The sequence below is a fragment of the Gracilinanus agilis genome, chromosome 1, assembly GCF_016433145.1.
Source record: "Gracilinanus agilis isolate LMUSP501 chromosome 1, AgileGrace, whole genome shotgun sequence".
Taxonomy (NCBI): Eukaryota; Metazoa; Chordata; class Mammalia; order Didelphimorphia; family Didelphidae; genus Gracilinanus; species Gracilinanus agilis.
Window position 1 is genome coordinate 312,026,434 of NC_058130.1, and position 27,411 is coordinate 312,053,844.

General features: G+C 35.7%; 1 protein-coding gene across 1 annotated transcript in view; it reads right to left on the reverse strand.

Moving 5' to 3' along the window:
• Positions 1-27,411, reverse strand: part of RHOBTB3 (Rho related BTB domain containing 3) — a 91,345-nt gene that overhangs the window by 33,484 nt on the left and 30,450 nt on the right. The window contains exons 6-7 of the mRNA XM_044662712.1: positions 26,373-26,738; positions 6,424-6,536 (exon numbers count right to left, since the gene is read on the reverse strand). Of these exons, the coding sequence (XP_044518647.1) occupies positions 6,424-6,536; positions 26,373-26,738 (479 nt within the window). The remainder of the gene's footprint in view (positions 1-6,423; positions 6,537-26,372; positions 26,739-27,411) is intronic.

Genomic DNA, 27,411 nt, shown 5'->3' on the forward strand with positions numbered 1-27,411 from the left:
CATTTCAAAAAATTTAATAAATTTGTCCTTCAATGTTGTTTATAGAATGTTCCTCTAACTGGGACCAGAATTTAAAATACACAAGAATTTTATGACAGTTTGTACAAAAATGAATTCTATATAGCCTCTTAAATCACATTTATAATTATATCAACTCCTCCAAACTTAGAACAAAGACAAAAGTGGAAAAAATGGAAGAAAACATAAAGTATCAACTATCAAAAATAAAGGAACAAGGAGAAAGATGAAAGGGAAATAATTTCATAATAATCATATTCCTTGAAAACCATGACTATGCTCTTGAAGCTTTATTTCATGAAATCATAAACTAGAGCAGTTATGGCAAACCAATGGCACAGGTACCAAAGATGGTATGTAGAGGGCTCTTGGTAGGCACATGACTGCCCTCCCCTCTGCACCATCCCCCAAATTCCCCCACCCCAAGTTCATTACTAGAAAGGCAGAGAGACTCAGGTAGAGCTGCTCTCTTCCCTCTCCCCACTGTGCCCGATGACATTTTATTCACATCATCCATTCCTCTGGGCTCAAAGGAAGTGCACAGAGGTTAAGGTGGGTGGCTCACAGGTGGCAGAGCTGTAGGGAAGCAAAGTGCTCGGGCCACTTCCCTCCCCCTCTCCACACCTGTTGAGGACATTCCTCACTTCACCCAACCCTCCACCCAGCAGCCCAATGGGAACTCATTCTCCCTCCCCTCTGTGGGGTGGGGGTGGGAGGGTGGGGCCCAGCACTCCTTCTCTAAAAGATTTTGCCATCACTGAACTAGAGGATAAAGTTTAAACAGAAGAAATTTGCCAACCACTTCCTAAAAGAAACATCAAAATGAATACTTGAAGAAGTGCCAAAGCAAAAATTCAAACTTTACAAAAAATACTCCAAAGATAAAGAAAGAAAGATTTCAAGCTCTAAGGAAACAAAGTTTAGACTCATGTAAGATGCTAAAGCTACAACAATCTAAAGGAGAAACAATGTTGGGAAACCACATTTCAAAAAATAAACAATGAAGACCCATGCAAAAAATAACTTACTCTGCAAGAATGAGCATAATCCCATAGGAGAAAAAAATGGATCTTTGATAATTAAGGATTTTTAAGCATTCTTTTTTTTACCCTTACCTTCTATTTTAGAATTGATATAAATATCATTTCCAAGGCAAAAGAGCAATAAGGGCTAGGCAATGAGGGGTAAGTGACTTGCCCAGGGTCATACAGCTAGGAAGTGTCAGAGGCCAGATTTGAACCTAGCACCTCTCATCTCTAGGCCTGGTTTTCAATCCACTGAACCACCCAGCTGCTCCTTGATTTTTATTGAGAAAGCCAGAGCTATGTAGAAACTTTAAAATGCAGACAATAGGAGTAAAGAGAAGCCTAAAAAAAGGAAATACATTTGGACAATTGGAAGGGGCTAAATGATGGTGAAGTTTTACTTTCTAAAAGGAGAGTTAAGGGTTCCTTGAAAAGGCTCCTGAATTTTACAATCAAAGAGGAAATTAAGTGAGAATAACAGGGAAGGGGAGGGTTGTGCTATATTGATAGTCTTGGGAAAGGAAAAAACAAAGAAGGAAAAAGCAATACCTTAGGGAAGAAACGAGGGGAGATGGTGTAGAGTTTACTATGTCTCATAATTAGGATGTAAAAAGTAAGCAATGTATACAAAATACAGGAATGGGTGGAGGAAGTAGGCAAAAAGCCTCATTCTCATCTGAACTGGACAGAGGAGGATGAATTACAGGCATACACACATACCACAAAAGCTTGCTATGATAATACATTAAACTCACAGGGTCGTGGGAAGAGATGGGAAAGAAAGTTGGGAGAGGAAACAAACTTCTGCTTCATAGGATAAACCATAAAGAAAGAATTAAAAGCAAAGAAATTATAAGAACCAGTGACAAGGTCTGGATAAAGAGAAGAAAGAATGGAGAGTGTGAAGTGAAAGCAGATCTATTCAAACAAAGATCATTAATATTGCCACAATCCTTCTCTTTCACCACCTTTTTGTCTGAAAAAAGAGAAGAAAAAGTGCAATATACAACAATCAAGAGACGATCAACAAACATTTATGAAGGACTTACTATTTATCAGTCACTGTGCCAAGAGTTTCTTTTATAGTGTCTGAAAAGTTTTAGTGCAGTTGTAAGCTTTAAGTGCCTTTGAAGAAAAATATTAAAATTTAAATGAAGACTAAATAATTGAATCCTAAACATAGGTAGGTCAAAGAAGAAACTGTAGGAACATGAAAGAATTTCATTAATGACAACAATAGAAAAAATACCAAAAAAATTGAAATGTAGCCATGCTGTCCTGAAGGGGGAAATGTACATATTTTAATATTTTCTTTTTTTTTCTTTTTTTTTCTTTTAAACCCTTAACTTCTGTGTATTTGACTTATAGGTGGAAGAGTGGTAAGGGTAGGCAATGGGGGTCAAGTGACTTGCCCAGGGTCACACAGCTGGGAAGTGTCTGAGGCCGGGTTTGAACCTAGGACCTCCCGTCTCTAGGCCTGGCTCTCAATCCACTGAGCTACCCAGCTGCCCCATATTTTAATATTTTCATCAACCAGAGAGAGAAAATGCAGATGAGTGCCTTGGACATGCAACTAAAAACGAGAAAAGCAATAAGTAAAAACTCCAACTAAACACAAAGATGGAAATTCTGAAAGCAAAGAATAAATAAAACTGAAACCCCAAAGAATAATGAATTGATAAAATTGGGATCTTAATTTCTGAAAAAAATTAAACAGATAAATTGTTAGTTAATTTGATTAAAAGAAATTAAAATGAAATTAACACAGAAGAGAAAATTCACAACAAATGAAGAAAAATAGGGAAATCATTACCAACTATTTGACCCAAATAGATAACAACAAAAATGATAACTGAAATGGATGAATATTTACAAAAGTACAAAACATCCAGATTAAAAAGAAATTTAACAAGCTACAAGTGAATCCAAATAAAAAATTGATGACCAAATGGATATCCCAGTGGATTCTATCAAACAATCAAAGAAAAATTAATTCCAATATTATGTAAGACTATCTGATAAAACAGAAAGAGAAGAAATCCTACCAAACTCCTTTTAGGACACAAATATGAACTTCATACCTAAACTACGGAGAAAGAAAGCAGAGAGGAAAAACTAGACCAACATCCCAGGTGAATACTGATAGTAAACTGGATAAAATATTAGCACAGAAATTACAGCAATATATTTAAAAGATTTTACACTATAATCATGATGGATTTATACCAGGAATGCAGATTTGGTTCAGTATTTTTAAAATGATACATAATGGGCCACATTAGAAATAAAAATAATAAAAACCATATATCAATAGATGTATAAAAAGAATTTGATAAAATGCTTTTGATATAATAAAATAAAAAACCAATACACAGTGTTTTTTAACTTTAAGAGCATAAAATAAATGGACTTTTATTTAATATGATAAATAATATCTATCTAAAATCTATAGGTAGCATAAAGTGTAATGGAGAAACACAAAAAAGTCTTTTCAATAAAACCAAAGGTAAAGTGAGGTTATCTGTTGTAATCATTTGTAGTTGATATAGTTTAAGAAATTCTTGCTAGAGCAATTAGACAAGAAAGGAAATTGAAGGAATTAATATAGGTAAAGAGTAAACAAAAACATCCATTTTTATAGATAATGATGGTCTTCTCAGGGAACTCTAAATGCAACTGAAAATAAATTGAAACAGGGGGCAGCTAGGTGGCTCAATGGATTGAGAGCCAGGCCCAGAGATGACAGGTCCTGGGTTCAAATCTGGACTCAGACACTTCCTAGTTGTATGACCCTGAACAAATCACTTAACTCCCATTGCCTAGCCCTTACCACTCTTCTGCCTTGGAACCAATACACAGTATTGATTCCAAGATGGAAGGTAAGGATTTTAAAATAAATAAGCAAGCAAGCAAATAAATATATAAGTAAATGGATAAACAACTAACTAAATAAATAAACCAAAATAATAACTTAAGCAAAATAATAGGATATAAAATAAAGTAAATCCACAGAATCATTAGCTTTTCCATATATTACCACAAAGCCCAGCAGTATGAGCCAGAATAAACGATCAAGAACCTTAAGAGAAATAATGAAAAAAGTGCAAAGGAAGGGAGTCTAGAATCTCAAAGAAGATCTCAAACTATATTATAAGGAAATAATCATCAAATCTATTTGGTTCTAGGGTAGATGGCTCAGTAGACTGAGAGCCAGGCCCAGAAATGGTTGGTCCTACATTCAAATATTTCCTAGCTGTGTGACCCTGGGCAAGACATTTAATTTCCATTGCCTAGCCCTTCCCAGTCTTCTAAGATAGAAAGTAAGGATTAAAAAAAGCTATTTGGCCCTATTTAAAGAATAGAAAAGTTGATAAGTAAAATATATTAGTTCAAAAAGACCAGGAAATAATTAAAAATAGCAGCACAATGTTTGATAAACCACAGAACTCCATATCCTTCACTGAGTAATGACTCAGTATTTGATAAAATCTGTTAGAGAAATTGGAAAAGAATCCAGCAGAAATTAGATTTAAACCAAATAGATATGTAATCTATACTAAAAAGTCACATAAACAAATTAGAAGAGATGGGAAGGAAATTCCTTTCACAGCTATGGATATGAGAAGAATTTTTGACCAGACATAGGACAGAGATCACTAAAGATAAAAATAGCTAATTTTGATTACCTCAAACTCAAAAGTTTTTCACAAAGTCAATTAAATTAAAATTAGAGAAATATTTGAGAAAAAATTTGCAGCAAAATTCTGTCATAAACATCTTTTGTCCAGGACATATAAAAAAGTGATTGAAATATATAAAAATGAAAGCCATTCTCCAATAAATAAGTGGGTAAAAGACAGAAATAGGCAATTCTCCAGAGACAATCAGATTATCAATAACCAAATTCATAAATGTTTCAAATCACTTATAATCAAAGAAATGCAAAACAAAGTAATTCTGAAGTTCTGCTCACATATAAGATCTGCTCAGATGACAAAAAAAAATAAAAAAGACAATGACAATTGTTGGAAGGACTGTGGGAAAATAGGCATACTGATACATTTTGTTGGTAGAACTGTGACTCTGTATAGCTACTCTAAATGCAATTTGGAACTAAACCACAAAAGTCATTAATCTATGCATCCTCTGTGCAATACTGGGACTCATGTGTACAAAAACACTCATAATAGTATTTTCTGTGGTAGCCAAGAAGTAGAGATAAAGAATATGCCTATCAATTGAGGAATGGTTGAATGAATGATGAGATAGTAATGGAATGAAGTATTACTGTGCCAGAAGAAATGAAGGAAGAGACTGTAAGAAACTTAGAAGGGGTGATAAGAAGTAATTCAGATTTAAATGAACAGAAGCAGGACAAGTTATCAAGTGTCTACAACACTCTAAAGAAAACCAATCCTGAAAGCCTTACAAATGCCAAAAAGAACAATGACCACTTGTGATTGAAAAGGACAGTAGCACATACAATAAATCAAAAAGACTGATGACAAAGCATGCATCCCACCTCTTGATAAAGAGCTGATAAACACAAGATCAGGAAGGAAATATACATTTTAGACATGGCCAATGAGTAATTTTCATGTTGCTGCTGTTATTGTTCCTCTTGTTTTGCTTGATTGGGCTTATCTGTTACAGGGAGGGAATTGTTTTGCTTTTGAGCGAGGGAAGACAGAAGATTAATAATAGCAATACAGAAAAAAAAGAAAAGGAGAAAGTGTCAATAAAGCTAGATGTGCAATAGAGAAGAGAAGGTTCAGAGGAAAGCAGAGATAAGGGGGGACAGTTTAAGAATTAATATACTAAATTTATTATGTACATAAAAATAAAATGTACTTAACAGAAGTCAAATTGTGTAAATAATTCACATTTTATGTTCTTCATATGCCAAAATGCTTATGTTTGTTGGGTTTTATCAAGTTCTTAATAAAAAGAAAAAATTTTAAATATTTTTTAAAAATAGTACCTGTGTGCATTCATAGGCATACACATGTGCACAAAGACACATGCACAAACTGACCCACTTTAGTATTGTTGGCCTGACTCTATTGAGAAATCATCTCTCAAAATAAAGCTTAACTAAAGAATAAAAACTCCTTTCTAAAAGTTTAGACGTCTGTTCTCTGACTCTATGGAAATAATCAAAAGGGTCAGAAGACATGAGTAACCATCTTAAAGGGAAAGAGTTTAGATTTTAATATGTAAATAAACTGAAAAATAAAGAACAATGACTTTGACTTATTTTATTAAAATGCTAAAAAGATGAAAACATGATTTAAGAAAGTATCATTAGTACTTGACAGTATTCTGAAGACTGTCTACTCTTTATAAAGAAGAGAAAAGAAACTAGAGTTAATTAATTTACCTTCCCTGGTGTTTTCAATATACATTTAACCTTCTCAATTACACCTAAAACATCACTGGGATTTTTCAACTTCTTCTTTACATCTTCTTCTAACTCTTCCCATTGAAAAGCACCTGTGAATAAATAAGAAAATAAGGGGAAAATAAAAATTGAGTTTGGATTTAAAAATTGACCACAGGGGAAAGGTAGATTTAAGAAATCTCACTATCAAATATCAGTCACAACTTGCTCAATGACATACTTCTTGTAAAGTACCAACAAAAAGCCTTATTTTAAAAAAAGTACTTTGCATTCCCCCTAATGAAGGAACAATGATAGGGAAACAAACTCAAGCAATCATGCTCTTGTCCTTGGCCTGAAAGCATAGGAAAATACACCTCTCTAAGACCAAGTTAGGTCTTAGCTAACTTTTACTATCAGTCACAGAAAATGCAGAAGTTAATATAACATGTTACCATCTTGGGGAGGACCAAACATACAACGCCAGGAGCTGGACTATAATGGAGTAAGCTCAGGATGTATGTATATTCAATTCAGAAGTGAAGTCTGAAAGTCACACTGGTAATGAATAGTGTTTAAATTTCATCTTTACTCTGCTTTGACTGTGAAACATGGATATTAGATATATATATATATATATTACTTAGATTCATAGTGAAAGTTTGCACTATTCACCAAACAGAGAGGCTCAAAACACCCTGATGACTATAAGATTAGGATTTCTCATACACTACAATAAATATAATGCAAAAAAACATTCATAAAACACTTACTGGGTATTCTTAGAACATCACTATAGGCACTGAAGGAAGTACCAGATTTAAATTAAAAAAAATATATCTACCCTTGAAGAGCTTACAGTCCAGGGATATGGATGTATTAGATACTAGTAAAAATATCTATCTATATGATATGATAAATGCATTACAGGATCATGAAACAAAATATAAGGCCAGAGGGAAAGGGACATTTACCAGTTAGGGGATTAAGGGAGGCTTCCTGAAAAAATAGCATTTAAGGTGAGTTTTACAGGACAAACATAAGGTATTTTAGGCATGGGCAAAAAGCACAGCTCAAGAACAACAGCCTACAAGAAATACACTTGAAATCTGGTTTACCTACAGTTTAAATGAAGATCTGGATAAGAATTTATAATGTATGAGAATATAATGTATGGTCAGGGACTGTAGAGAATAGTCTGGTTTGGCTTAGAGCAAAGAGTACTCAGAAAGGAAATAACATGAATTAACATCTGGTAGGACAGTACTAAATTTCTGAAGGCATTTTCTCTTATACAGAGGATTTTGAATTTTACTATGCAGGTGATAAAATCCAATTCAATCCATATCCAAACAAATGTTCGGTGTGATATCCTCAACAAGCAATTATCAAGGTGTGGTAGGATATCCAACATGAAGGAAAGCCAATATTTCCTGCTTTTGTCAGGAAGCTTTATTTTTCATGAAGCCAAAATCTGCTTTGCAACAACTTCTGCTCATGACACCTCATTTTGTCTTCTATAGCCAAACAGAATAAGTCTGAGCTTTCTTCCACATGAGTGCCCATTAAGGCACTGTAGAAAATTATCATTCCTCTAAGTCTTTTCTTCTCTAGACTAACTATTCCCAATTCCTTTAAATAACTCATCAGACATGATCTTCACCATTTTCATTAGCTTCTTCCTAAAATGTGGTCTCTAGAATTGAATGTGGTATTCTAGGTGTGGTCTGACTAAAGTTTTCATTTTTCCCATTCCAGACACTCTGATTATTTTTTTAATTAGGAGAGACACATTTTAATTAAAATGTGACCAGAATAAATTCAGTTATACCTGGATGTATGTTCCAAATGGAATCACATGGAATCTCAAGTTATAATTTATTTTTCACAGGGATAATTTATTCAAAGCATTTCTTTTTATGGGCCCACTATTTCCAGTTAATCAACTATGAAAAGATTTTTAAAGTGGCTATCTGATATTAAATTATTCCAATTGTGTGATTCTTTTTTAAATGTTACCTAAGACTGAATTTGTTTTTTCAGCTGCCATTGACTATATTACACTTATAGTTCAGTAAAATTAAACATATTTTTCATATGAGTGGTTGTTTTACCACATCACCCCCATAATTGTACTTGTCAAATTTACTATTTGAACCCAAGTGCAGGACTCTACACTTTAACAGTTATGAAAAGGATTATGATTTCACTAGGATTGGGAACTTCCAATGTGGCCCCTCCTTCCATCAATTCCAATCTCAACTGGGCTATAATCTAGGTTGGAGGTAATTTCTAGGGAATCAGCTGAGGTTAAGTGATTTGTTGAAGATCACATAGCTAGTAAATATTAGAGGTAGACTTGAACTCAGGTGTTCCTGATTGCAAGGTCAGCACTCCATCTGTCACATCATTACTTTCTAGTTATTCCCATTAAATTTCATCATATTTGATTTGGCTCCAAGTTCTAACCTGTTGAGATATTTTGGGATCCTAAACTCTCATTCCACTTATTAACTGTCTCTGCTGGCTTTGTGTCATATGCCAGTTTGATGACAAGCATGTCATCTCTGTCTTCATTCAAGGCATTGACAAAAATATTAAACAGGATAGAGCCAAATAACCCTCAAATTAATATTGAACCTTTAATGATTATTCTTTCTTGTCCTGCCATTTAATTAATTCTGAATGAAACTAACCTTCTGATAGTCCAAACATATCTCTCTAGCTTGTATCTTCAAAGTGTCATGATATACTTTGCCAACTACTTTGTTAAAATCTAAGTAAATCATAGAAGCAGCATTCCACAAACTACCAGTCTAGTTCTATTCAAAAAAGGAATTCTGGCATGACTTATTCTTGGTAGAGCCATACTGGCCCTCTGTGCTCAACACTTCCCTTTCTAAATATTCATTCTATCTTTAAGAATAAATTGTTAAGATTTTACCAGGAATCTAGTTTGTTGACTCATTGGCTTTTGGTTTGTGTTACCAACTCTATTTTGTTTTTTGAAAATCATAGCATTTGTTCTTCTTCAGTATGGTAATATCTCTTTGGCTATCCATAGTCTCTCAAGATAAGCAATAGTGGCTCAACAACTAAATCTGTTGATTCTATGATTTCCTGGGATGTAGTTTATCTGAGTCTGATGTGAAACCAAATATAGTTAATTGTTTTCTTACTGTCTATTTAATTCTCCCATCTTTTAATGTTCTATTAGTCATTTTTTCCCCTTCCTCTCATTTGAAGGTTTTTCTCCTTATCAGACTATAGAAAATATCATATTAATAATTATATGGGGATTAGGGGCAGGAGTCAAGATGGCAGAGAAAAAACATAGACCCAACTGATCTCTATCAAATTATGTTCGAAAAAACTATTATATAATGCCTTAAAACAAATTCTGGAGCAGTAAAACCAACAAAAAATGGGGTAAAATAATTTTTTCAGCCCAAAACAACTTGGAAGGCCAGCATGAAAGATATATTGCATCAGATGGAAGTAGAAAGCAAAGCAGCATACCAAGACAGTCCCCACTTTCACAACAAGGCCTTAGGGGATGCTGAATTAGTAGCAATGGCTTTCAGAGCTATCAGACACAGATGGTTAGGGGGAGTTGGACAGCTGCTCAGAAGGAGATTACAGGATTCTTTTGCTGGCTCTGGTTGCAAGACTTGTGTTGCATTGCCCATATGAAGATTGGGTTGGCAGTCCCGGATCCCAGGGTGAGGAAGAGCACTGGCACATAACAACACTCGAGGCCACAGAGGAGCAGGAGACTCTGGTCATAGTTCCAAGGCAGAAAAAATATTTGTGGTTACTCACAGACCAGAGCACAGGCCAGGAGAGTATTAAACACACCTCTCCTTACATCATATCACTTTGGAAGAACTGAAAGCATATAGATTTCAGAGTTAACTGTGAATGCAGCTGCAAAAAGAACCTGAAGCTTGGAATAGTACTCCCTTCAAAACAGTTATGGAAACTAATTTAACATTTTTTAAGTTAAAAGAAAAAAAAAAGGTTGGAAAATGAGCAACAAGAAAACAAACAAAAAAAGGAACTCAACAAAGGTTATGGGGAAGACCAAAATACAAAGTCAATACTCCTGCATCTAATGCCTCCAAGAAAAATATAAATTAGTTACAAGCCCAAAAAGAATTAATGGAGGAACTCAAAAATGATTTTAAAAATCAAATAAGAGTATTGAAGAAAAATGGGGAGAGGAAATGTGACACAAGAGAATCATGAAAAAGAGTCAAAAGACTGGTAAAGGAGGCACAAAAAATACTGAATTAATACCTTAAAAAACAGACTAGGTAAATTGGTAAAAGAGGTACAAAAATCTGCTGAAAAGAACTCTTTAAAAAACAGAATTGGCCAAATGGAAAAGGATATATAAAAATGCATTGAAAAGAAGAATTCCTTAAAAGGCAGAATTGGCCATATGGAAAAAGAGGTACAAAAATTCACTGAGAAAAAAAACTACTTTAAGAAAGTAGAAATGGCCAAATAGAAAAGGAGATAAAAAAACTCACTCAAGAAAATAATATATTAACAATTAGAATTGAACAAGTGGAAGTGAATGAATCCATGAGACATTAAGAAACAACTAAAGTTGAAAGAATGGAAAAAATAAAAGAAAAATGTGAAATACATCATTGGAAAACAACTTACTAGGAAAATAAATCCAGGTGAGATAATCTAAGAATTATTGGACTATCTGAAAGCCATGATAAAAAAGAGAATTATATTTTTAGAAATTATCTTTTTAAGAAATTATTAAGGAAAACTTCCCTTACATTCTAGAACCAGAGGGTAAAACAGAAATTGAAAGATACACCTATCATCTCCTGAAAAAGATCTCAAAAGGATAACTCAGGAAAATTTTAATCAAATTCTAACACACAGATCAAGGAGAAAATGTTGCAAGTAGCCAAAAAGAAACAATTCAAATGATCAGGAAGCCAAAGTCAGAATAATGCAAAATTTAGCAGCTTCTATATGGAAGGATCAGAGGGCCTATAATGTGATATACCAGAGGGTAAAGGAGCTAGGACTTCAACTTAAAATCACGTATACAGGAAAAACTGAGCATAATATTTCAGGGGAGAGGGGGGAAATGAATATTCAATGAAATAGAGAATTTTCAAAACTTCCTGATGAAAAGACCAGAGCTGAATAGAAATTTTGACTCTCAAATACAAGATTTGGGAGAAGCATAAAAAGGTAAAAAGGAAAGAGAAATCTGGTCATTCAATAAGGTTAAACTTTTTACATACCTATGTGGGAAGATGATTCTTATGACTGCTAAGAACTTTATAATTATTAGATCATTTAGAAGGAGTTGTTCCTTTTGTGCCAATCTGATAGGTTTAGGGGTTGTATCTCAGTTATTTTAATTTTCATATCTCTAATTAATAGTGATTTAGAGCATTTTTAGGCATAAACAAAGGGCAAGGCTGTGAGTTGAATATGATGGAATGATATAAAAAGTTAAATTAAGGCATAAGAAAAAGAATGCATTGGGAAAATGGGGAAGTGAAAAATAAATGGAGTCATTTATCTCACATAAAAGAGGCATGAAAGAGCTTTTACAGTGAAGGGGAAGATGCAAGAGGTGGGGAAGGGAACTCATGAAACTTACTCTCATCAAAATTAGTTCAATGAGAAAAGAATATACACAATCAAGAGGGAAGAGAAATTTCTTATCCTACAGGAAAGTAAGAGGGGAAAGATAAGAAAAGGGGGTGGGGCTAATAAAAAGGAGGGCAAATTGGGGGATATAGTAGTCAGAAATTAAACCAGGCATTAAGGAGAGTAACATGCAGTAATCATAATGGTGTAAAAGCTTTTTTACAAGTTTCTCTAATAAAGGCCTCATTTCTCAAATATATACATTAATCTAATGTGTAAGAATGCAAGTCAATCCTCAATTTATAAATGGTCAAAAGAGAACAGGCAATTTTCAAAGTAATTAAAGCTCATCATGCAAAAAAATGCTCTAAATCACTATTAATTAGAGATATGAAAATTAAAATAACTGAGATATGACCCCTATACCTATCAGATTGGCAGAAAAGGAAAATGTCAAAACTTAGAGGGGATATGGGAAAACTGAGACATTAATATACTGTTGGGAGAGTTGTAAATTGATTCAGCCATTCTGGAGAGCAATTTGGATTTATGTCCACAGGGCTCTAAAATAGTACACGCTGTCTGAACCACCAGCCATTACTAGGTTTGTATCCCAAAGTGATAAAAAACAAAAAGGGGAATGACTTATATGTATAAAAATATTTAAAGGAGCTCTTTTTGTGGTGCAAAGAATTGGTAAGTGAGGGGATAACCATGAATTGCAGAATGGTTAAGTTATAGTATAAAACACTATTGTGTTATGAGAAATGATAAGTAGAAGGAGTTCAGAAAAATCTGGATTTCATGAACTGAAACACAGTGAAGTTAAATAGAACAAGGGGAACATTGTACACAGTGACAGGAATACTCTCAATAGCTTGGCTATTCTTGGCTATACAATGATCCAAAATAATCCCAAAGGACTTATGATAAACATGTCATCTGCTTCCAGAGAAAGAACTGATGGAATCAAAGGATATGAATAGTGTTAAAGGGAGTTACTTTATCTCTCCCTTTGTCTCTTTAAGAGGCAGAAGAGAGGTAGGAACAGAAACATTTGTAAGTAAGAGTTAGCCAGGAGTTCAAGATTCCATTACCTAGGAGATGGGGACCTGATTAAGAAAAAGACAGTTAAGAGAGAGGACTCTTTTTTTTCCTCTGAATTTCTAGAGAGCAGGAGGCTTGTCTATCTTTGACTCTGTCAGACTGACAGTTGGACTTTTGACAGTTGGGATTTGGAAACTGGATTTAAGGAGGTGTGTTGATGATTAATGTTTATTGATTAGCATAGGTAGTTAGATAGCGAATATAACTTTATGTAGACAGTGTAGAGAAGTTTAGGTCTGACCTGGCTCAAGCAGAAACACCTATCCTTGAAGACAGTTAGATTTGGGTTTTTTTTAGAAATTTTAGTCAAGATTGGGATTTTAGGTATAGCTATACGATATTAGAGTAATATTCTCACTTTGGTCCTTCCTATTTCCTATCTGAACTTCTCAAAATAAACTAAGTGTTTTGTGTTTTACAAAAGAAAGAAAGAAAGAAAGAAAGAAAGAAAGAAAGAAAGAAAGAAAGAAAGAAAGAAAGAAAGAAAGAAAGAAAGAAAGAAAGAAAGAAAGAAAGAAAGAAAGAAAGAAAGAAAGAAAGAAAGAAAGAAAGAAAGAAAGAAAGAAAGAAAGAAAGAAAGAAAGAAAGAAAGAACTGATGGAGACTGAATCTAGAACAAAGCAAACTTTTTTACTTCCTTTTCTTAATTTTTTTTTGTTCAAGTTTCCTTCCACAAAAGGAATAAATGTTTTACATGATTGCACATGTAAAATCTGTATCAGATTATTTACCATTTCAGTGGGGGGGGCGAGAATTTGAGACTCAAAATTCCTTTTAAAAGGATGGAAACTGTTTTTACATGCAATTGTGAGGGAAATTGAGTTAAATTTTTTTAAAAATCTGAGGGATGGGTTATAACAGCAAGAAAGTGAAAGTATGAATTTGAATAAGCCTGTTAGTACTGACAAGTGGAAATCATCCTTATCCTGAGGTGTTATAAGGGAGAACAAATTTGAAGAGGCAGATAAGAGAAGTGTTTCAAAGTTAGAACTGAAAAAAAGATGGTAACCGATTGCATAGGAGATGTAAGGAAGAGAGAAGAATCAAAGATAATTCCAAGACTGTGAAAGACTTGGGAGACCAAGAGAATGGTCGGAAATAGAAGAAGGATGTTATTAATATGCTAATACATTCTTTTCCAACATAGTTTAAACTCATTCATAAGTAAACCAGAAAAGTTGGCTTATTCAGTAATTTTCAGCTATGCCAAAATCTGTTTATACCAATTCCTATGAGTCACCTTTTTAATTGGGTTGTGCAGCAAAATCATACTTTTAACTTTATTTTTGACAGCAAATACAGTTCCTATACAAACAAATAAGACTCAGCTTTTCCATAGAAAATAGGAAAAAAGTCCTATGATATACTTTTTTTAGAAAAAGATGATAGAAAAGAAGTTTTCAAGGACATGATGGTGATTAAGAAGGTTTGTTAAAAAAAAAAAAAGGTTTGTAATCAGAAATCTTTACCAAGTCATTTTTCAGTTAAATAATAAAATCCTTACACTACAATTTTCTTTTTTTTTGTTCAAATATTGTGTCTATTCACACATTATTTCTCTGCTGAGAGTAGTGTAATGGTTTGGCTGACAAGTTCAAATTTTTCTGGCTCATATTCAAAGCTTTTCTCATTCTTGTGCTACCCTGCATTTCCAGTCTTATCTCATTCTACTCCCTGAAACGTTCCAGTTAAACTAGATTATTCTTTCTTCCATAGGACATCTTTTTCTTTCTGCTTTTTCTGATTGTTATTTCCTTTTTCTAGAATATCTTCTTTTCTCTCACTTTGCCTGCTGAATTCTTCTCGTCACCTTCTCCATGAAGCCTTCCCTGATTTAGTAACAACCTTTTACCCTTCAGATCTCACAATTGTTTTTGTTCACCATCTCTCTAATGGAATTACTATCTGCTCTTTTATTATTTAATTATCAGTGTATGTGCCTTATTACTTACTCCACTAGTCTTTTAAGTTCTATGACAGCAAGGATAGGGCCTAACTCTATATCCACTCCAGGGTCTGGCAGAGAGTTCTGGGGGTTTTGTTTTGGGGGCTTTGGTGGGAAGGAGTTTGCCTTTCTTTGTAACTCCATAACTTAGCACAGCGCTTGGCACAAAGGAGGTGCTTAATATGTGCTAGATAACAGACTGTCTGCTCTGGACATATAAATGTGTATAAAATTATATCATTGTAGAAAGGAATTATAATATATGGTATGCGTAACTAATAATGACCCAGCTATGTTACATGAAATCCAAGTATTAATGAGCAACAGAAAATAAATTCCAAAATTGGGGAAGTGAAAAAAAAAAGGTAACAATGATTCACTTTCTTTGAGGGAATCTTTGAAATCAATGTTGTGAAAACATATCTTTTATCTGTGGGCACCTAAAGTAGGAAGAACTTTTGCTGAACAGATGATCTTCCTACAGATAAAAATCATTAACCTTGGGGAATTTATTGGCTAATAAAATAGTAGATCTAATTGCTGGATCAGGTGATATTTCTATTTTATGATATATAAGAATTACTTCTATGGAAACAAGAAAAATACCATACACATTTTAATAAAATATATATCCTAAAAGTAAATGCTGAGGACCCTTGGAACAACATGTTTGGTTGTTTTTTTACCAATAAGATTTCCTTCATGATTAGTCCTTTTACAATATTAAAACAATACTTTATAAGGCATATTCACTACATATACCTAGTCAGTAATCTAAAGCACTAATGTAGAATAGTGCTTTTCTATATTATTCTATATAGTATTCTATATTTCCTGATTCTATAAAATGAGAATAATAAAAACAGCACCTACATCACAGAATTGTTATAAAGATCAAATGAGATAACACATATAAAGTTTTTTGCAAATTCTTACAGCATTATAGCAATGCAAGCTATTATTAGTTTTATTAACCCCTCAGCTACAACTTCCTACTCAAACTACCTTATATTTAATGACTTTCTATTTGTATTTATTCTGTGTATGCCTATATATGTACTTGTTCTTTCCCATTTGAGTGTGTAAGCTCCTTGGCAATGGGGATTGCTTAATTCTTTGTCCTTGTATTCCCAGAACCCAGCACAGTGCATAGTGCATAGTACAAAGTAGGTCATACTCACTTGATTATATCATAAATGCAAGGCAAAGATCACCAGTTCTACCTTGTCTCTTCCAGGGTTACTAAGTAACTCCTTGAATATAGTCCTGAAGCTTCAAAATAATTACTATGACCTGGGTACTGGCTGCCAGTAAGCTTGCCTTAACCCACTAGAAGCAAGGGCAGAGGGAGTTTCCATTGGGGTAGGAAGGACCATTAGGAAAGTGATGCTGAGAGAAGAGGTGTTTTGAATGAAAGAGCTGAAAATGTGTTGATTAGCCCTTGAGAAAAATTGGCACTCACAAAAAGAGTGATTGAACACAAATCCCATCTATTTCCTTAGTCCCAAATAAAAAGAAACCACAGCAACAAATAGTTCCAGCAGATGGCAGCAGTAATTCAGCAACAAAGCCGCAAATGGCAGCTTCAGAGGTGAAGTGGGGCAGCAGTGGTGGCAGCAGCAATGGAGAACTCCAGGACATCCTCCTGGAGGGAATCCTCTTTCACTTGGGGGCAGAAGTTCTCTAGGAAATGTTCCCTTTTCCAGTGGCATGGCGGTCTGTGGGAAACTACTTGTTTTCATTAACGAGAGGACAAAAACCAATCTATTGTTTGATTTTCAGACAACAAATTTTGTTTTTCCAACTAAACATTTTACTATATGATTTATGGATCTGGCATTTACCCAATTGGGAGCTCAAGCTCTTTCCCTATCATTACAATCACTGACAAGGTACTGCACTTATCCTGAGATGGCAAGGAATTTCAGAGCTGTCAAGGACCTGTACCACATTTGTCTACCTGTCACAAAATACAATAAAATGAAAACATAGCCATTGTGACACTTACCAGCTGCATTGTCATGGGAAAGTTACAGGATCTCACTACTATTCCCTTTCCTTATATGTAAAATGCAGCACTTCCTACCTTATAGGGCTATCATAAGTGAAGAATTTTCTTTGTAAACCTTAAAATGCTATGTAAATGTAGGCTGTTATTAACAGGAACTTATTTATCTTCTCTACCTAGTTTCTTGGCACAAGCCCACTCCTTAAGACCACAGATTTAAAGCTTGAAAGGATTTTAGAGATTAGTCCAATCCCCTCTTTCTTCTACAGATAAGGAAATTAAAATTCAAAGAAATTAAGTGGCTGTGATGCACTGAGCTAGGATTAAAACCCAAGACCTCTAACTTCAAAACCCTGTGCTCTTTCCACTGGGGATCACAGGATTTAGTTAGAAAAAAATTCACAAAACTTTTGTCTAACTCCCCTCTTTTTTTTTACAAATGAAGAAACCTAGACCCAGAAATGTCTCAAGATCACAAAGATGGAAAGTAGCCAAGTGAGCTTTTGAGCCCAAGTTTTCCAGCTCTAGGATTCAATGGCTTTTATACTATATGATGCTGCTGGCTTCTATTCTCTAGTCCTATTGTAAGGAAATTACTATGTAACAAAATCTTTTTTTCAAAATTGCTTAATATGATATACTTAATGCTTTAATATAAATATAGCGAAAAGTATGCTGAATTTGAAGTCAAAGAACCTGAGATTCCTAGTTCTTTCATTTATGTGCTTTCCGGGAAGTCACTTAACTTCTCTAGTAGGTCTCAGTTCATTGTCTGTAAAATGAGGGGTAAGGGTAGGTGACATCCAATGTCCCTTTCAGTTCTAGACCTATAATCCCTTGGCTTCCTGTTCAAGTCCAATGGTCTAATGATCCTAAGTCTATGGCAAGAACCCCGATTAGATTTTTTCAAAAAAAGTCTGCCAAAAGTAGGCATAGGCTACCGTATCTATTCTCAATCTTCTTCTATCATCTAACCCTAACCTTTCTCTTTTGGCAAGATATTTATTATCATACTTCACTGAAAAAGTTGAGGCCATCCACTGTAAGTCTCCTCTCTCAGTTTCCCATTTCATCTCAGTTTTACTCCTAACTCTCTCTTCCTTTTCTTCATTTTCAGAAGATGAAATAAATGGCCCTTTCAGCTAAAGCCAGTCCTATTTGGGTTTTTGGCGCAGTCTCCTCTAGGAGCTTATTCCTAATCTTTTCCCTGATTTTCAGCATTTATACACTGGTTCCTCCCTTTCTGCTCTCAAACATACCTAGATGTTTTCCATTCTTAAAAACAAACAAAACAAAAACAAACAAAAAAGACCCTTCATTTGACCTCACCATGCCCTTAAGCTATATAGTTTTTAAAGTGTCCTTCCCTTCAGATTGAATTCCTAGAAAGTTTCCTGCAGTTGTTGCCTCTACTTCCTCATCCCCCACTCACTCTAGTTTCTGTCTTCAATATTAGATTAAAACTATTCTTTTCAAGGTCACTGCTAAGCAACATTGCTAAAAACAATGGTTGTTTCTCATCCTCTGCAGCACTTGACACGGTTGACTATTCCTTTCCTGAATATTATCTCCTCTTTCCACTTTTGTGACACTTCTCTTGTGATTCTTTTTCTATGTGACTGACCAATTTCTTTCATTCCCCTTTGCAGGAGGATCATCCATGTCCAACTCCCCATTCGTAGGCATACTGCAAAGCTTTGTCACAGGCCTTCTCCTCTTTATTTTTTGTGTGTGCATCATGGACCCTTTTGACTAAGCCTTTCTCAGAAAATGCAAAAGATTTTGAAGGAAATCAATTATCCTGAAATAGTTACCAAGAAAAGTTAAAAACAAGTCCATGGACCTTGAGTCAAGAACCTTTGCACACTCTATCTTAGTAATGTCATCAGCTCCCAGAGATTTGACCGTGTGCTCCGCAGATGACTCTAAATTTACTCTGATCTTTTCCTCATCTGTCTGCTGTGTGTTCCAGCCCCGTATCCCATCTGCCTTCTGTACTCCTCAACCTGGATATCTCATAGGAATCTTTCAAACCACTTCTTTTCTTAACTTCCTATTTTGTCAAGTGTACCGCAACTCTTCCAGTCTTCTAGGTTCACAATCTAGGAGTTATACGCAACTCAACTCTCACTCAATTCCCATTTCCAAGACTTTGCCAAGTCTCTTCAATTCTATCCCCTTGAAGGTTCCTTATAAGAATCCCCTTCTCTCAACTCCTACCACAATTATTCAAACTCTTATAAACTTTCACCTGGACGACTGCAGTAACCAAACAAGTATTCTTCCTATATCCATTCCCTCTCATCTAATCCATTCTCCACACAATGGCACAAAAACTATGGATCTAATTCTGTCATTTTCCAGCTCAAGGGATTTTGAGAATGTCCCCTGCCTTTAGGATAAAATGCAGACTCTTTTGTCGGGTATTTAAAGTCCTTCAGAATCTAACTCTAGCCTATCTTTCACAGACTGATTGACAATATTCTCCTGTCAAGCACTCTATATGCTTCATCCAAATTAGCCTACTTCTCATTCCCAACTTACAGGGCATTCCATCTTGCACTTCCATGCTTTGACATAGGTTATATCCCATCTTTAAAATGCTATTACATCTCAGCTCTGCATCTTGGAATCTTTAACCCCCTTCAAAGCCTAAGCTCGAAGGTGATCTCCTTCAAGAGGCCTTTCCTGTTTTTCCCAGTTGTTAGTATCACCCATCACTTGGATTTATTGTTGTTCACTTGTTTCAGTCGTGTCTGACTCTTCATGACCTCATTTGAGGTTTTCTTGGTAAAGATACTGGAGTGATTTGCCATTTCCTTCTCCAGCTCATTCTACAGATGAGGAAACTGAGGCAAACAATGTTAAATGACTTGCTCAGGGTCACACAGCTAGTATCTGAGGCCAGATTTGAATTCAGGAAGACTCATCTTCCTGACCCCAGGCTCAGTACTTTATTCATTGTATCACCTAGGTGCACTTCGCTTTAATTTACTTTGTATAAATCCTGTATTTATTAATCTAAGAATACATTGTATTCCTCCAGCACTATTATCATTACCCCTGCCGATGAATGTAAATACCCCTGGGACAGGGGTGAGAACTGGCACAGTAGTTGGAACTTAAGAAGTCCATGTTGACTAAGAATATTTGTTGAATAACATAGCTTTGAATGAAATGAGGTATCAACAAAAGAGCACTCATGGTTTTTTTCACCCCTTTGTAAGCTAGTATCAGAACTTATCTTCACTGATAATTCTATTCACCACTGGAACAGCTATAGAAAATACATTGCTTGTACCTATCAATTTAGGCCAGCTAAATGGATCAGTGGATAGAGTGCTGGGCTTGGAGTCAGGAAGACTCATCTTCAAAAGTTCAAATCTGGCCTCTGATACTTACTAACTGTGTGACTCTGGATAAGTCACTTGATCCTGTTTGCTTCCATTTCCTCATCTATAAAATGAACTAGAGAAGGAAATGCCAAATCACTCCAGTATCTCTACCAAGAAAACTCTAAATGGGGTCACAAAGAATTGGACATGCCTGAAAAATGACTGAACAAAAATTAAAATCACCAATACCATCAAATCCATTCTGGTTCCTGCCTTGGCAGTAAGTTTATAGGACATGTATATGAGTTCAAGCACCTTTTATCTCAGCATGTGTTCTAAGTGCTAGGGCTATAATCAACTTTTCTACTTGTTGCCTGAGGTAGCTCTCCCTTTGAAGGTTACATCCATTTCCCTGACAGCCCAGCACAGAGAGTTGAACTGGTGAAGCACTGACACACAGGGGGAGTATCCTGGTATTGGAATAATTCTGGCTGTGTCAGGGAATGATAAGGGGCAGTGTGACAAAGCAGATAGTAGGTCTCAAGACTTGTGCTTTAGCCCTACCTCTGAACCCTAGGCAAGGCACTTCACCTCTCAGTGTCCCAGGTAACCCTTCAAAACATTACATTCTAAAACAGCTGCTGATCTACATTGGTACAAGGTTTTCCTGACCTAGAGTTCTCTAAGCCATCTTCACAGCTTCGATCCAATTAAAGGAATAAAATTCCAGTTTTACGTATAATTGGTATTTTATTGGGAAACAATGTATTAACACCACATGTAGTAGAATGTGTAAGAAAGCTAAGGATAATTACTCCTTTGGCCTCAAGAGGACAAATGGATCTAATGTATTTAATTATTTCATCAGTCACATTTCTCCAATGTATAAATTACCATTTGAGAGAAAGTGAGGTCCCTCTGAGTCAAACGAGAACTTCTGGTAGTAAGTTGACTGGGTCACAGCAGTGACTTCAGTGTATGAAGTATATATCTAACTTCTTGTAAAATGAGAGAATATAGCTGAATCATTCACATACTCCAAAAGACCTGTAATTTCATCATTATGGTGCTCTCCAATGAAGATAGAGTCTATCCATGCCTTTTCATCCTACGTAATAAATGCCTCTTGGGATTTTATTCTAGCTGTTTTATGTGAGTACCAAAGAAGTATGTGAAACAGTCCCAATCCATCTACCAGCCTATGCTCTTAGTGCACCACTAGCCCACCTCCTTTTCTGGTAGTTCATCTCTTTAATCACCTTTTCACAACTTTTCCCTTACTGGTCATAAGTTTCAATCTATTTATGACTAACACACCTTTCTGTAACTCACAGGGTCATAAGCAATTTCACTTCTTTAAAAGTTATGGTATTCTATGCTATGTAGTCACATAGCATAACCAGAAGAATTCAGGTTTATATGGATTTACGTTGCCTTTACATAAAGGCAGCTCAGTGATATAGGAGGTGGGCTGCTAGGACTGTCGTCAGAAAAACCTCAGTTCAAATCCAACCTCAGACACTTACTAGCTGTAATTCCAGGCAAGTCTTTTGACCTCAGTTTCCTCAACTGTAAGAATAACACTTACCTCCCCCCCCCTGCCCCAGGTTGCTGTGGATTAGGCATATATACTAGCTCCTTTTCTACCACTCTCTTACCATAGTTGGTTAAGGGGAAGAGGGAATCACAGGACATAGGGCTATTCTGTATTATTCTTCATTTCACGAGTTACACCATGACAAAAGAATTCATCACCTCCTGGTGATGAGCCTTCTATACTCATCTAGAATGATTATCGGCCAGAATGTGCCTTTCCAGCACAGCAGAACCTGCCAGAGCTTGTAGATGTATTAGCACAGCCTTCAAGAAACCAAGATAACCATGATAGGTAGGGCCTTGGTGATGCATTAATAATTAATACTGTTTCAATTAATTAATAAAATTCATATTTGCAGTACTCTTGTAAAGGAGGAAAGCTAAGCTGTTCCTCAAAATTTTCTTTAAAGAAAAATAGTCAAATTCCTCTACTAACTAAATTCCTATGACCCTGAGTTCTTAAAGGCTGTACCACAGAGCCTGGCAGGTTGGGGATAGACTGTTGTATGAAGACCAGATTAGCTGAGTTTGGAGAAGTTCAACAACAGGCTGGCAGCAAAATGATGAATTTTTTGGTCACAGGAATTCTCAAAGACCATCTCCTAACTTACAGAAGAGTTCAGATCTGTATCAGTGAAGGAAATCCCAACAGATCATTGAAATAATGAAGTAAAGCATAATACATTGTTTTTTATTTCTATTAACAATTTATATCCCCTCACTTACCAATTAAATTTTTTATTAAATAAAATTTTGAACTGAAGTATTCAAAATCAAGAGAAAGAAATTGCAAACCATTCCAGTATCTTTGCCAAGAAAACCCCAAATGTGGTCAGAAAGAGTCGGACATGACTGAACAAGTGAACAATTAAACAATTCAAGATCTTAAACATAGCAATCCAGAACACTAAATGAAGTCCTTATGCAAGATACAATAATTCACATAAAATATCATATCTTGTACAGCTGTTCATTCAACAACCCTGTATTAAGTAGCTATTTCATGCAAGTTATTCAATCTTCTAAAGGCATTTTTGCTTCTGTTTAACCAGAATAAATTGTAAACACTTAATCCCTCTGTAACCCATCATAACCTGACACCTTCCTATCTTTTTAGTCTTCTTTTAAAATTTTTTTAATTTTATTATTTTTAAAATTTAAATTAAAAAAAATTTAAACCCTTACCTTCCATCTTAGAATCAGTACTGTGTATTGGTTCTAAGGCAGAAGCGTGGTAAGGGCTAGGCAATGGGGGTCAAGTGACTTGCCCAGGGTCACACAGCTAGGAAGTGTCTGAGGCCAGACTTGAACCTAGGACCTCCCATCTCTAGGCCTGGCTCTCAATCCACTGAGCCACCCAGCTGCACCTCCTTTCCAGTCTTCTTACAACTTATTCTCTCCCATTTACTCTATAATTTAGTAACTGACTTCCTTGTTGTTCCTTGTACAACACACTCCATCTCTCCAATATGTACTATCTCCCATGTCTGGGATTCTCTCCCTCCTCACCTCTGCCCCCTTCAAGTCTCAGCTAAAATCTTACCTTCTGTAAAGGTCTTTCCCTGGTCTTCTTTCTTAATGCTTAGTGCTTTCCTTCTGAGATAATCTCTAATTTATCATATATATAATATGCATAAGGACATATATCTTATATGTAAATTATCATTTGTATGTTGACTTCCTCCACTAAATTGTGAGCTCCTTGAAGGCTGAACTTATTTTTTGATTTTCTTTGTATATTCACAGTACTTAGCACAGTGCTTGGCACATAGTAGGTGCTCAAAAAATGCCAGTTCACTTGATTGCACTCATTTCCATTCCAATAATTCTATAATTTCCTTATCGTTTGTAGATATAGATATATATCTAAATATATATAGCTATTATCTTTTTTTTAAAAATCAATTTCAGTGTCAGATTTTGTGCACAAGCATTCATGTATGTAAGTTATACACAAACAACAGAAGGAAAAAGTGACCTAATTTCTATCAACAGTTTTAGAACTGTTCCATATATATATACACACACACACATATATATTCAGTGATATGCTTTTCCCTAACGCATCCAAAACTAATTCACCATATGGTCCTAGTTAAAAATTCTGAAGTACAGAACCAGATCAAGAAAGCTTCCAACCGATTGCTCTTAGGAACATGATTAGCTTCAGTTGAAAGGAGACAAGCATATTCTAGCTCGAATGGCTGAGAATAAAGCTAAAGGTATATTTTTCTTGTTTTAGAAAGTTAATTTTGATATTATTTCAAATATTATACTTTTAGTGGCAAAAAACTGGAAAATGAGGGAATGTCCCTTATTTAGGGAATGACTGAAAAAACTGGTATCTGATGGTGATGGAATAATATTGTGCTATAAGGAATGGTAAATTGCTTGATTTCCATAAGAACTGAAAGGACCTACGTGAACTGATAAGGAGAGAAATGAGCAGAACCAGGAGAACATTATACAAAATAACTGAAACATTGTGGGATTTTGCTACACAATGATCCAGGACAATTGTGAGGAACTTATTATTTTCTAAAACGCTTACCTTCCATCTTAGTATCAATACTGTGTATTAGTTCTAAGGCAGAAGAGTGATAAGGGCTGGGCAAGGGGGGTCAAGTGACTTGCCCAGGGTCACACAACTAGGAAGTGGGCAATGGGAGTTAAGTGACTTGCTCAGGGTCACACAACTAAGAAGTGACTGAGGCCACATTTGAACCTAAGACCTCCGTCTCTGGGCCTGGCTCTTAAACCACTGAGCTACCCAGCTGCCCCTTCTTAGGGACTTATGAGAAAGAATGCCTTCCATATCCAGAAAAAGAACTATGGGAGTAAAAATGCAGAAGAAAACATATGATTGATCACTTGTTTATATGGGCATAGGATTTAGGGTTTTGGTTTTAAAAGATTACTCTATTACAAAAATGAATAATATGGAAATAGGTTTTGAGTGATAATACATGTATAACCCAATGGAATTGCTTGTCAGCTCTAAGAAGGGGAAGGGAAGAGGGGAGGGAGACAACATGCATCATGTAACCATGGAAAAATATTTTAAAAATAAAATAATATTTTAAAAAATCTTATCCTTTCCATTTAATGTGTGATCTTGCCATGCTATACTTTTATTTGGCAAACAAATTAAGCAAAATATCTGCTTTGGATTTTAGTAGCAGCTAAGAGCAGAAAAAGGAAGAGAATCAAGGAAAAGGCAGTATGATGGAGAGGGTACTGAAATTTAAGAAAATTATTACCAAAATGTATCTAAGCATATTTGTGCCCAAATGTAGGCTAATTTTAAAAGTTTGCTGAAAGGGGGCAGCTGGGTAGCTCAGTGGATTGAGAGCCAGGCCTAGAGACGGGAGGTCCTAGGTTCAAATCTGGCCTCATACACTTCCCAGCTGTGTGACCCTGGGCAAGTCACTTGACCCCCATTGCCTACCCTTACCACTCTTCCACCTATATAAGTCAATACACAGAAGTTAAGGGTTTAAAATTAAAAAAAAAAAAGTTTGCTGAAAATTGCTCAGTTTCTCAGTAAAGTAACTACTAAGCTAAGTAATGAGATGACAAACTATCAAGATATCTCAAATACACTTGGTAAATTTAGAGAAGAGTTCCTTGTGTTTTCTTATATTTTATAAATATCCCAATACATTAAGAATCTTTGATTTTATTGGTATAGAAATCAGAACTCAGAACTTAGTAAATAAGGCTTAAGAAATTACATTAGGCTTAGAGAAATTAACTGACAAAGCTCATGTCGGAGGCAGGACTGGAACCCAGATATTTGTGACAACTAGCAGAGTGCTCCATCTACTCAGGAACATTACCATTTGTTTTTCTTCCATCTCCTATTTAAAACCTTGGGGGTTAGGGCTGTAAGGCCCTGCTTTCATAGTCTGCATTCACACTGAAATAAAAAACAAATGAACATTTGTCCTTCTGCTCTACAAGAAGTTCTGTCCACCTGAGCACACATTAATCTTTGGTAAATACTGCTGATAATATTGTAAGTTTTGCCTATTCAGTAGGAACAGGATAATTTATTAACTACTGCTATTTCCCAGTAAGGCTAGACAAATAAATCTGTTGGGATTTTTAAAATTTGCTTGAACTGAATTTTTTTTTTCCTTTATAGCTCAACAACCCGCTTTCTCCTTACAGAATCCATCCATAGCAATAATAACCTAGAAGAGGAAGAAGGGAGGCATGTGAATTGTCAAAGTGAATAAGACTATTGGGAAGGGCCACATGCAAGTTTCACGTTCAAAATTTTTAAAAACACTGAGTAGCTGGAACCATTCCAAGAAGATACCTGAATAAATGAAGTGCAGAATGTCTGACAAGCAAGAACAGAAGAGAGAGTCTTTAACAATGACTCTTACTGGTGGGTTGCATGGAGGGCCTTGGCTAGTAGCTGGAAATGTTGTCTCACTGTTTACAGCAAAGAGATCCTGGGCAGTGCGTATCACAGTGGAGTCCTGAATATCCGCGGGACTCTTCACATTAAATAGCAGCATGAAGACATTGCTTACAGAACAAAGAACTATTTTGTGGGCTTCTACAACTTCCTTTAAATCTTCAGTATAAAATACCACATCCACACACTGGCAGCAGAACAATAGGTTATGCAGGTCGGAGTTATAGTGTGATGCTTCACCCTTTAAGACAGGCATTTTTTCTATTTAAAAAATGAAAAAAGAAAAATAAATGAATCATTGTATAGCTTTATTATCAAGAAACCTGAAGACTCTGGCTAAGCAATAGGAAACAAACCTCAGCCTAGGCAACAGAAGACCAACAAACAAGTTGCCATGGTTAACTGTAGCCAACAATATCCCACTCAATAATGCTATAAGATCTCATGAATCACCCATTCAGATGGGACTCCGTAGCCAATTCTCTTGGCACTGGGCTCCCCCTTGCTGCTCCTTTCCCCCATTCCCCCCACCAAGAACCATCTTCTGGCTTCCCATGAACCATCTCCTGGCTTCAGGCTCCCCCTTTCCTCCATTCTCCCACCCTGCTGGGACTCCCCCTTCTCATTACCTCCATTAAAGCTTTGCTCCATTACCTTACTCTGGTTTCATTGTCTCTTGTGTGGAACCACAGTCAGTTGGATTGACATAGTGGTGCTGAAACCCTGGCCCAGCCCCGAGTTAGTCAGTGTCAGTGTCAGTGTCAGTGTCAGTGTCAGTGTCAGTGTCAGTCTCTGTCTCTCTCTCCCTTCTGGCTCACTCAGTCAGTGGAGTATGGAGCTCTCTCTCTCTCCCTCCTTGGCTTTTTAATACTATCCTCCTAACAGGTCTCCAGCCTCCAACAACCAATTATTCAGCACTGGATCTGCAGGTGAG